The 12,315-nt window shown below is 29.3% G+C and overlaps 2 protein-coding genes across 2 annotated transcripts; both read left to right on the forward strand.

The window, feature by feature from the left end:
• The first annotated feature begins 664 nt into the window (after positions 1-664).
• LOC123654674 (myb-like protein D) lies at positions 665-3,206 on the forward strand. The gene is made up of 4 exons (XM_045590565.1): positions 665-712; positions 895-1,011; positions 2,080-2,252; positions 2,346-3,206. The coding sequence occupies exons 1-4, from the start codon at positions 701-703 to the stop codon at positions 3,100-3,102; spliced, it is 1,059 nt and encodes a 352-aa protein (XP_045446521.1). The 5' UTR covers positions 665-700; the 3' UTR covers positions 3,103-3,206.
• Positions 3,207-9,337: 6,131 nt separating this feature from the next.
• On the forward strand, positions 9,338-11,324 carry LOC123654634. Its single transcript, XM_045590528.1, has 4 exons — positions 9,338-9,403; positions 10,058-10,198; positions 10,279-10,313; positions 10,854-11,324. The coding sequence occupies exons 1-4, from the start codon at positions 9,395-9,397 to the stop codon at positions 11,185-11,187; spliced, it is 519 nt and encodes a 172-aa protein (XP_045446484.1). The 5' UTR covers positions 9,338-9,394; the 3' UTR covers positions 11,188-11,324.
• Positions 11,325-12,315: the final 991 nt, after the last annotated feature.

Here is a 12,315-nt window from a genome sequence, read left to right on the forward strand (position 1 = left end):
TTCTAGGCAGGTGCCTGTTTGCGACCATAGTGGTGTAAATATAAATACTCACATAAAGCCTACCTACTAAAGGTGATGTTTAGGAAAAAATGCAAATTTAAATATGATTAATATTATTAGTCAATAGTTCCTGCTAGTTACGTTATCTTATACCAATAAGTTAGAAAATAAAATTGATATTTTTATTTTTTATTTATTAATTAGGAAGCCAAAGTAAGCCACTAAGAACTTAACTTTACACAATTGTCAATATAAAATTATAACATTATTAGATAATATACAAAAAAAAACAAATATTTGCATAATGTGAAGTAGATGGTTAGGTTAGTTTACATAATTAGACTTAATTATAAAGAGGAATACAATAATTAGGATAGTTGTAATGCGCGATTACCCGTATAATAAAAGAAAGGAATATATTAGAACACTCAAGATTAGGTAGACTGATTTTGTTTTAATTAAATAAACTAGTAAATATGTTAAGGTTAATCAAATTATTATCATTTTTTCTATATACGTAAATTATTATTATGCGAACACGCCCATTAATAGTTCAATCGTGAAACTGTGTAATTGCTGACGAGTTGATTTCTTATAGGAAACCGAAAATTAAAAGGTATAACAAGATTTGTGTATAAATACACGAGATAGCGTGTTATCAGTTAAGTTAGCATCTCCTATTGAACTAAAAATATAGGCGATGGCTTGGAAGGTAATTTTAACAATATTTTTATATCATGTTGTATTATTTCAGATTAAATTATAATAATAATAATAATAATAACGATTATACATGTGATATAGAAAAGAGTTAAAAAATTATTTCTAGTTCTCGAATTTTCTTTTATAACTTTTATAATAAAACTAATAAAACAATATATATTATTTTTGTAGATTGTGTCACTTCTTGGAATAGCGCTTATTGCGCTAAGCGATGCCCGTCCGCCAGTTTCTGAACAGAAAGTGAAGATTGAAAACGTAGGAAAGAATTCTGAGCATCATGAGGCATACGTAAGTTGTCATTTTATATCCTATAGTATTATTAAAAGTAAGAATAATGTGTTATAATGGATCGTAACGGCTCCGCTATCTATCTGTCACAAGAACGTATCTTTGGAACAACAAATATATAAAAAATTTGACGAAATAAAATTAAAATTATATAAAACACAAAGTAAAGCATTTTTCCATTTTTCCAGCTTATTTAAAAAAGAAAAAAGTTTAAAGAGAAAGAAAAAAGTTTATGATACGAAACAATATTTCAAATATAAAATTATAAGTTCGAAGGATTCCTTTTAAAAATAAAGTTTATTATTTATCGTTGTGTCCATTTATTATAAATATTCTTTGACGATTAGCAGGAAAGTGGACATAGGGTGCCAATCAAACCACCAATTGCAAATTCATGCGACGTTTCGATCCTTTATTGGACCATCATCAGGCATCTATAAAATATAAAATCATTGAAGAAAGCTGTATACATAAACTAATCCACAACAACAACCAAACAAAAAGAAACCAAATCCTAAGTACCTTTACATACGGTAGTCAAAAGACATCTCCCCGTCAAAGTTCTTTAAGTAAGATTCTAAATTCCAATACATTATATATTATTTTTTTTTATTATTTTTTTTATTTTAAGTTATATTCTAAACTGTAAGTACAGTTACAGTTTAGAATATAACTTAAAATAAAAAAAAAATAAAAAATAATAAAAAAAATAAAAAAAAAAAAATAAAAAAAAAAATAATAATAATAATAATATATAATGTATTGGAATTTAGAATCTTACTTAAAGAACTTTGACGGGGAGATGTCTTTTGACTACCGTATGTAAAGGTACTGAGGATTTGGTTTCTTTTTGTTTGGTTGTTGTTGTGGATTAGTTTATGTATACAGCTTTCTTCAATGATTTTATATTTTATAGATGCCTGATGATGGTCCAATAAAGGATCGAAACGTCGCATGAATTTGCAATTGGTGGTTTGATTGGCACCCTATGTCCACTTTCCTGCTAATCGTCAAAGAATATAAAGTTTATTGTTTATAATTTCTTACTTATATCTTTTTTTGTATTAGGTTTGGTCGTATCCATCTTATGAATTCTCATACGAAGTATCGGATCCACATACGCATGATTTTAAAGGACACCATGAAACAAGAAAAGGCGATGACGTAAAAGGATACTACTGGCTTATTCAACCTGATGGTTTGAAGCGCACAGTCAAGTATCACGCTGACAAAAATAGCGGGTGAGAGACTTTATTTACAATATATTGTCTATAAATTGTCACTAGTATAAGTTCGTGAGTAAAATTTTACTTTTAATAATAATTCTGTTTTAGACTTGAAGCACACGTTGATTATGAAAAGAAAAATGAAGAAAACAACAACGATGAAAATAATGAAAGTAATCAAGAAGAAAATTCAAACCAAGAAAATACTTCAGGTGGAAATGGAAATGAGGAAACTGGTGAAGAAAATCAAGAATCTAATGGGAACAATGGATCAAACAATAAACAAGATATTTCGAGTAATGAATCTGAAAATTCGCGTAACGAAAACAATGGCGAAGGAAATGCTGAAGGAGAAAACCAAGAACAAGAAGGTATTAATATGTCAGAGCTAGAAGAAATCAGCCGCAAAAACTATAATGATCATGGGGGAGAACAAAAAGGTGGTTATTACCGAGGACGAAAATATATGGGGCGCAGAAATGAGTTTTACAAAACAGGCCTCCATAGCTACCGTGGAAAAGTTAAGTACGGTCAGACATGGCATTACAACAATGGAAACAATAATGAAGAATCCGAACCAGAAAATAATAATGAAGAGAACAACAATGAAGATAGTGCTGGACAAGTTGAACAAGAAAATAATAGCAACAATAACGAGGAAAGCGACAACAATGAAGAAGGGAATGGAGGAGAAAATCAAGAAGGCGATAATGCCGATAACGAACAAAGTGGTGAAAACGCTAATGAAGAAAGTAGCTTGAACAGTGAAAAAAGTGATCATATAGCCCAGAAAACCGAATATCATGTAATAATACATCATCCTAAATACATTTCAATGTCTAAAAAAAGTAAGCGACGAACGTGATGGTAAAAATCATTTTCTAAATTTTCATGCGTCGACAGAATTAGGTTTCTAATTTGTCGCAGAATACTTGTGAAGTTTGCTTTTAATAAATAAATTATATAACTTTATACTTAGTTGTTTTATTCGTGACATATAAATAAATTAGTATTAAAAATTACAAAGACTTTTATTGTCTCTAAGTTTCATAATAATACATCGATTTGAATAATTTTGTCATCATCAAAATCAAGTTTACATTTAAAAATATAACAGTACAACTAGTAATAATGAAACAAGAACCATAATTGTCAATGCAAGTAAAAATGAGTTATAGTCGATAATATTAATGGGTATATACAGATTCTTTACTTAAAATAATCTAAATCAAGCTCTCGTCGACTTGACGGTTTTGCCTTATATCTTAATATATATAAATCTCGTGTCACAATGTTTGTCCTCAATGGACTCCTAAACCACTTAACCGATTATAATAAAATTCGCACACCATGTGCAGTTCGATCCAACTTAAAAGATAGGCTATATTTTATTTTGATATATTATGTTATTATTATATTTCAGAAAAAAATAAGGTGACACGAAGTTCGCCAGGTCAGCTAGTAAACTTATAAAGATAATGTTTACACTACAAACAACTGAAATAAAATGAAAATATTTATTTCGCCATAAGGTGATACACACACTTAACGAAAGTCAAAAATGATCAAAAATAAAATAATTCACAAAAAAAAACAATAATAATAAAAGAAAGTTAAGAAAGCAAAAATATCAAGCAATAAAATAAAAATTTACATCTTAACATTAGGAACATACAAACTAAGGTATGTACCCAGCGTTATAAACAACCTTGACTTAGTCAAAATCGTCAAAATATTAAGTTACTCAAAATATCTAATTTTCAGTACTTAGATTTTAAGCCGATTGCTGTTAATACCTAACAGTTGAAACGCTTGATTGAATGTTAACAATGTGCCAATATTTCTGTTTAATATTACTTAATGTGTAACACACAGGCCTTTAAAAATATTAGCTACTACAAGAATAAGTAAATAGCCCTTAATTAAATACAGAAGCACTATCTAGTTTTAGTCTAAATTTTTTTTTCATTATATCATTAATTACTTAATAATCTTAAATTTATGTAATACACACATATTTCCTACTCCTCCTAAAGTAATATTGAGTTATGTCAGAACGATGATTGGTATTACGAATGTTTAGTTTTTGCCAGATTATGGAACCGTAGTCATTTTAGTACATAAGATATGTATATAGTTATTTTACATTAATGACTTTATTCATTTATTAAAGAACCTATTCATTTTACAATAGACGATTTTATGAGAAGGACAAATTTTTAATAGCTAGTAGCATATCTCCTCATGATAATTTTTTCATACATTTTTATAAGCAATTGTCCAATTAGACAACTTGGGTACAGTTTATATGCATTATTAAATGCTACATTCATATGTTTTTGTAAAAATTTCATCCAATAGAACTTTCGAATATTTGCTTAAGAAAATCGTTTATAAAATTTTGATAGATCATTAAAAAAATATTTTCGTTATTTATAATTTCATCACCCTAACTTAATAACATCAGCCGAAACTACTACAAAGCAGCCATAGTGACGGGCGATCGTAGTCAATAAAAAATAATACACTTTTTTTATCAATCCGTAACATGTATACAAACACGCCCATTAATACTTAAATCGTCGAACAATATAATTGCCTTAGGAAAGTGAAAAGAAAAAAAAAACCGGCATTTCTGTATATATAGACCTGATAGCTCACTATCAGTTAAGTTGGCATCGCCTATCGTTAGAGGAATCAAGAGCGATGATTTGGAAGGTAACATGAGTTTTAGTGACCTATTTTTTATAAAATACATTTCAAATTCTTATTACCTTCTAATATCTAGCAATCAGTATTTGTCAAAACAGTATAACCAATTTTTTATTTGATCTATTACTATTATTTGAGTGTCTAAAAACTAATATTTGAAATTTTAAAACATTTTCTCATAGATAGTGTTGGTGACTTACTTAGTAAATTATGTCAAAAGCGAATCGGACGCTGTATCAGAACAAAGGGTGACTATACACCATATTAAATCTGAGCACAATGAACCTAATGGAGACGAAAAGAAGTCTGAGTATCGTAAGGAATATGTAAGTTTTTTTTCATACATAAAAAAGCACACGCATTGACAACATCGACACATTGTGAGACTGCGTAGGTGCCACAAATTACCGGATACTCTAGTAACCAATTACCAATAATATATAATATATTTTTGTGTTGCATTTGCTGCTAAAAATTATTCAGTTTGATGAAATTTAAACAATATTTAAAGCCTGGACGCTCGGTTGGTTGCTACGGTCGATTGTACATTATCTTTTAAAACAAGTAATGCTAGTGGACATATGTGATCACTTATTATCACATTAATGATTTACGAATACTTATCCGCCTTCTAAGTCTCTGTACCTAAATCTATATAGATAAAACAAAGAGATATAAAATAAAACTAATATGACAACTGTGTAACGCTATAATTTAAAGCAAAAAAAAGCTAGATACCGCAATATTGGTATCGAATAAAAGTGCACATCATGAGGCTTTTAAAATAGTATATTATGGCAATATTTAAAAAAAAATCAGTAAATTTCTTTTTGTTTATGTTCATTTTAAAGTTACTCTTACACAGTCGGGTTTTTTTTAATACATGCATTACTGTTTAATTATTAATATCAAAAAACACTTTTATATCTTTTATTCGATACATAGAAATACTCGTTTTTAATAATTCCAAGACTTATAGTTATTTTAATATTAAAAAAAAAATTTAAAGGCCAAGTATTACAATCAAAAACCTAAAATTCATGCCAAAATCTATACATTTTAAATATTTTCGAAACTTCGAGATCTAGTCTTCTATTTTTTTCTGTATCAAATGCTCTCTGTAAGCAAATCAAAGTGCTCTATGCATACTAGATTTGTAATTTTTACAATAAGTATCTGTAAATCATTTACATCATAAAAAATGATTATTACAATTATTAAACTAACTGTTTCATTTATTTCATTCTAATAAATGTAATATTTTTTCTGATATTCTTAATTAAAATAAAACACTGAACTTTATTTGTTTCAAATACTAATAAAATAATTTTCGCAGGCATGGTCTTATCCTTCTTATGAATTCTCATATAAAGTAAATGATCCCGAAACGCATGACATAAAAGGCCAACACGAAAAGAGAGATGGTGACGAAGTAAAAGGATTATACTGGCTTATTGAACCTAATGGACATAAACGAACTGTCAATTATCAAGCCAATGACGATAAAGGGTATGAAATCGTTTAATTGATCACTTTTTTAAGAATTAAAATATCTCAGAGTATTTTTCAGGTTGAAAACAAGAACTTATATTATTTATTTGAAATCATTTTAGTTTTCATGGAATATTTATTACGCTTTTGTTTTATTTTTTATTTATGGCATATTTTGATGTATAATCTTAAGATATTAAGTACATAAATCAATATTTTAATTTCTTGGATCGTCTAATCTTTAATCTTTCACGATTGAATAGTTTTATTTATTATCATAACAAAAATTTTAAATATAACATCGTTCTGCTAAAATAAAATTAATTATGATTTCTTTTTAATTTAGATTTAATGCTCAAATTCACATTACCGAAGAAGATAAGCAAAACGAATACAAAAATAATAATGAAAACGAGGGAAATATAGAAAAAATAGCTGCAGAGGTAAAAGAACCAGAAAATAACGATGAAAATAATGATGAAGAAAATAATTATAATGACAAAGAACAAGAACCACATCGTTTAGATCAACAAACTGTCGATGAAAAAACAGATTTTGTTAAAACTGATATGGATAATCAAAATAATGTGAACTCTCAAGATAACATTGAAAATGATGAAAATAAAACAAACGCTAGCGAAAATGACAACAAAAATCAAAGCGATGATAGCAATATGGAGAAAATTAGTGAAAAAAATAAAAGAAACTGTTGTTCTTATAATTTTGAGGATGAAAATAGTGTAAATAGTCACGGGAAAAATAAATGGAAAAATTTAGACATTAATAATCGCAGAACAAAACGAGTCAATAGAAACAGAAATGTTGAAAATAGAAACAAATCTAAAAATAGTGACCATGGTAACAATCGAAATTATCGAAAAAATTACAGTCATAGTTCTGATAGTAATATAAATTATAAGAAAGATGATAATCAGGTTAAGCAGGAAAGTAAAAAGAAAGAAAATAATAATAATAAAGGTTTTAAAAATAACAGTAATGAGAAAAAAGAACAAACAAACAAAATCGAACAGACCACTGTAGCCTTGGAAAACAAAGAAGATCTCAGTCGAAATATCGAAGAAAATAAAAGTCAAAAATTTGAACATCGCATTCGCATATATCATCCGAAAACATTATTGTCAAAACTTTGAGTTCTGTTGAGTAACTAATTCAAAAATTATATGCATAAACAAAAAAAAGTGGTATTTATTAAAATTTAAGAACGAAAATAAAGTACTTAAAAAACGACTTCGCTATTTTATTTGTTATAATTGTGTTTGCTAGAAAAAAACCGAATTCACTTACATCGACAAGTAATACAACGTAAGTAGACGAAAAAAATTAACAAACGCACTAGTCATCACTACGATTTTCGAGGGTCCCCCCCGATTTCTGGGATTCCATCATCAGATCCTGGTTTTCTTATCATGTTTCCACCCTTAGGATATCTCCTTTCCAACAACAAAAGAATTTAAAAAATTGGTCATAAATGACGAAGTTATCCCCAAACATACATAAAAAATATATTTAAAAAAAATATATTCTGTAACATAAGATGTAAGAAAATAAATGAATAAAATAAAAAATATACGGTCGAATCGAGTAACCTCCTCCTTTTTTGAATTCGATTAATAACATAAGCCTGCTTTGTTAAGTTCAATTTAAAAATATATTGTACATTTTGTTTATCTCTGAAATTGCTAGATATATGATATAGGCGCAAAACAATAATTATGTTTTTCAGCCAGAATTTGAACTGTACGAACGTAACTAAACTATACAGATTAGTTTTGCTGAGACATACAAATTTTAGATTATAGTTTTCAATTTTTTATTGCAATAGCTAATTACACTTCTTAAGTTTGTCATTTTAATTCAGTGCAGTGCACATTACCTACGTTTTCATATTATCTTAATTTTTAAATTAAATTTCGTTTAATCTTACAAATTTTATAAAACCTATAGGCACCTTTTTACTTTTACTTTGATTTTGTACAAAAATAACCATTAAGCGATACAAAAATCGGAAAGTGCCTATTTTAATTATAAGCAATGTCGTGTTTATAAAAATGTTTCATGATATACAAAAAGTTGTACTTTTAATATATTCATATATATATAGTACAGCAATGAAGTACAACAACAACAATTTATACATCTAAGGGAAACAAAATAAAGATCTTGAGAGATGGGTGCAATGCTCATTGTAAGTGATCGCTGTATTAGCGATGAGGCCACTTTTTGCAACTGATGAAAATTCTATTTTTATAAAACATTTGTAATACTGTTAAAACCTTGTATTGGTGTGCGAAAGTTTAAATAAATAAATAAGTGTTCTTGTTAAGTAAATACTTAAAACATTTCAATTTTGTTTGTTTCAAAATAATAAAGAAATACGAGATCCTTACAATTAGAATCTTATTTTTATTTTTACGTATTTACTATTTAACAATAAAAACATAAAAAAACTTCTTGTGTTGATCGTATCCGAATGGAATAGTTGCGAGAACATTCAAAAAGCATTTCTCATTAAATCGCAGCATTCTACTTAATTTAAACCACACCTAAAGATATGTAACAACTAATTAATTAGAATTACTTATGTTTATTATTTAATTAATTCACAACTTTGTAGACTGTCCATTCTTACTATCATATAGCGTAGTATGGATATATTTTCTGTTAGTTTTTCTTGTTTTAAAAATAAATTGTATTAAGTAATTTAATTTTCTTCTTATCTTTGTTTAGTTATAACTAAAAAAATTAAAACGTACTATGCATTCATATTTTATATGAAACTAAACCTTGGTATGTTATATAAAATTGGAACTATTAAAATTCTTATTACTTATCCTGATCGCTTCGACACGCTAATCCGGTAAGTAATTTATTGAAATCTATTTTAACCTATTTGGAACACAAGCCAGTAGTGAACTGCTCTTCAAACGTTCAGCATGATCTGGGTAAGTAACAACAAATAAAAGATAAATTTTTCTTCTTTTGTAAGTACAACATCGACACGCACTCACAGGCATAACATTACAAGAGAAATGAATCATTGTTCAACAAAATTTTGTACAAACTCAGACCGTGAAGATTTATCAAAATGTGCGTGCAGGTGAATGCGCTGTTAGTTGTGTCGTATAATTTTAGCCCGTTGGCGCAGCTTGCAGTGCCCTACTTTCTGATCCGCGGGTTGCGGGTACGATTCCCGCCTGAGTCTGGGTGTGACATTTGTATATATAAATTTATATATGTACTATTTCTATGTATATTTATAAATAAATAAAACTATTTAGCTATATCAGTCAGCTGTTACCTATAACACAGGTATTAAGTTGCTTACATAATACGTATATATACAACGTCTTATTAAACTGGCTTCCTTCCATTATACACTGATATATGCTGTGCGATGTGAAAATATACAGGCCGAAGACGGGCAGCAGCGTCTTCTGTGCGACAAAGCCTGCCCAGCGTGGTGACTATGGGCAACATGAGTTCACGACATTTTTGGCGCGAACTTGTGGAGACCTATGCCCAGCAGTGGACTGCAATAGGCTGAAATGATGATAATGATGATGAAGGATGACTACAACTACTTGTACGTTTCAAAGGTTGTAGTACTCGCCGTGGTCTTGGTTATCAGCGCTGAGGTAGACAAAGCGAATTGCGAGCCGTCGACTCTACAAGCAACACTCAACTCGGAATACTATTTAGGATCCGGACATGGCCAGTCTCAAGCAAGAAATAACAATGTAAGTTTCAATTACTTTTATACATCATAAAACAGTTTTTATTATATACTCAATTAACTCATTACCTATTTGCTTTGCAGCACAAAGAACACACTTTAAGTGAGGAAGAAAACAAGTGAGTATTTGTTGCAAGTACAAACGGTAAAATTAAGTAAATATTTAAACGTACGCTTTACAAATATAAAAAAAAAAACAGTTTATTATGATTAACTAAATAATATTGAAACGGCTAAATTTTATAATCACTAAAAAATGTCAAACAACACCACAATAATCTAATATATAAAATTTTCGTGTCACAGTTTTCGTTGCCATACTCCTCCGAAACGGCTTGACCGATTTTGATGAAATTTTTTGTGCTTATCCGGTATCTATGAGAATCGGCCAACATCTATTTTTCATCCCCCTAAATGTTAGGGGTAGTCCACTCCTAATTTTTTTTTTTTTAGAAAAAAATTTTAATTTCAATTTTTTTATGATACAACATTAAAAAATACATACAACCCTAAATTTTCACCCTTCTACCACCAACCCCTATTTCTTAATAGGGTTTAGCGGCAAGACAACGTTTGCCGGGTCAGCTAGTAAACTATAGCTTTCTTAAATTGTGATTAAGTATTTTATAAGAACATGAACGGTGGTAATTTTTATCCAGGATCGTACAAGACGTCTTCAGTCCAGATTATTATGAACCCAACATAATACTAGACTACAGATATTTGAAAACGGGTGGCAGAGGTTACGCCAGGAGCGACGGGGGACAAATTCTTATCCTGCCGAAAAGAAATCAAATGCCCAACATACATAACGATTATGACACTCTTATTGAGTACTTGCGTCTGAAACGTCTAAATGAAATGAGTAATTACTGGAGGATTGGCTCTCATCGAACGGCGAAGAGCAAACAAGGTTCTGATCGCTATGAAGAGCAAAGTGAAGATTATTACAAGTCCGATGCTGACAAAGGCTGGGCTCCATACATTCGTTAAAAATACAATACGCAATTTTTTTCTTAACGACAAAAAATAATTGATCCAATAATATAAGCATTTCTTTAATCTTGATATTTTATAATTACATGTTTTGTATAAAAAAAAGGCTTTAATTACAATTATTCCCTTTCTTTTTGTAATGATGAACGTTTTTTTTACTTAATTTTACTTTTTTTTTAATAGAATGCAAACAACATTCTTCAATGACAGATATTACGACACATTGTAATGAGAAACTCACTCAGGCGTCCCTCGACTAACTTTCAATGATAACAATCATTTTAACGCTAAAAATTATATTAGTTAAGCCTGCTTTAATGTACTGTTCGTTCTCAATAGATTGCAAAGATAAGATGCTTATCATTGTGCAAAAGCTAATAACGAATGAATTCATGACCATTTCGTAACTAGTTATTCATATAACAAAAGGTAAGGTAGAATCTATATTATGTTACTTAAAACGCTGAACATACGAATCGCTAATTTTGAAAACTAGTAACTGTCAGCTTTACGTTTTAACTTTTGAGGGTAGGAGTAAGGAGAACCATCTCTATGTATGAAAAAGTCCGTAAAAACCTGACTAAGCTGCCTAAATCTGAAGCAGTCCTACTGGGTAAATACCTCGACCTTACAGAAGATGACACCTAAATAATAACGTTCTCAAGCAGTGTTGTGTTTCTGTGGTGATAAAGGTGACCAGTGCTCCTAAGTAGAACTGGGAGTAGGGACAGCAACACAAATTTCGTATTTTTTCTGACGCTAACACTATTCTGGTAGGTACTGGAACCTTCATTTTTAGTAAGTATATAGCTTTTTCAACTTCCCTCATATGAGAATGTTCTCCTTACCTCTACCCTACAAAGTTCTAACGTCTTTTAATATCAAAAAACATCATCTGAGTGAAGAGCTTGACCGGGATACAAGAGGGTTACCGACCATGCACATATGACCATACAACAAAAATAAATTACGGCTGCATGGTGACAAGCCGGTGGGCTTGTAAAAATAAATATTAAAAACATCATCAAATTAATTTTTAAAGTAAATGCAATATTTTTTTACTGCTAGTAATTTCGGAAACTAAAGAACAATATGCCTTATGCCTTATGTGTTCAATTTTCCCAA

The sequence above is a fragment of the Melitaea cinxia genome, chromosome 6, assembly GCF_905220565.1.
Source record: "Melitaea cinxia chromosome 6, ilMelCinx1.1, whole genome shotgun sequence".
NCBI classification, from domain to species: Eukaryota; Metazoa; Arthropoda; class Insecta; order Lepidoptera; family Nymphalidae; genus Melitaea; species Melitaea cinxia.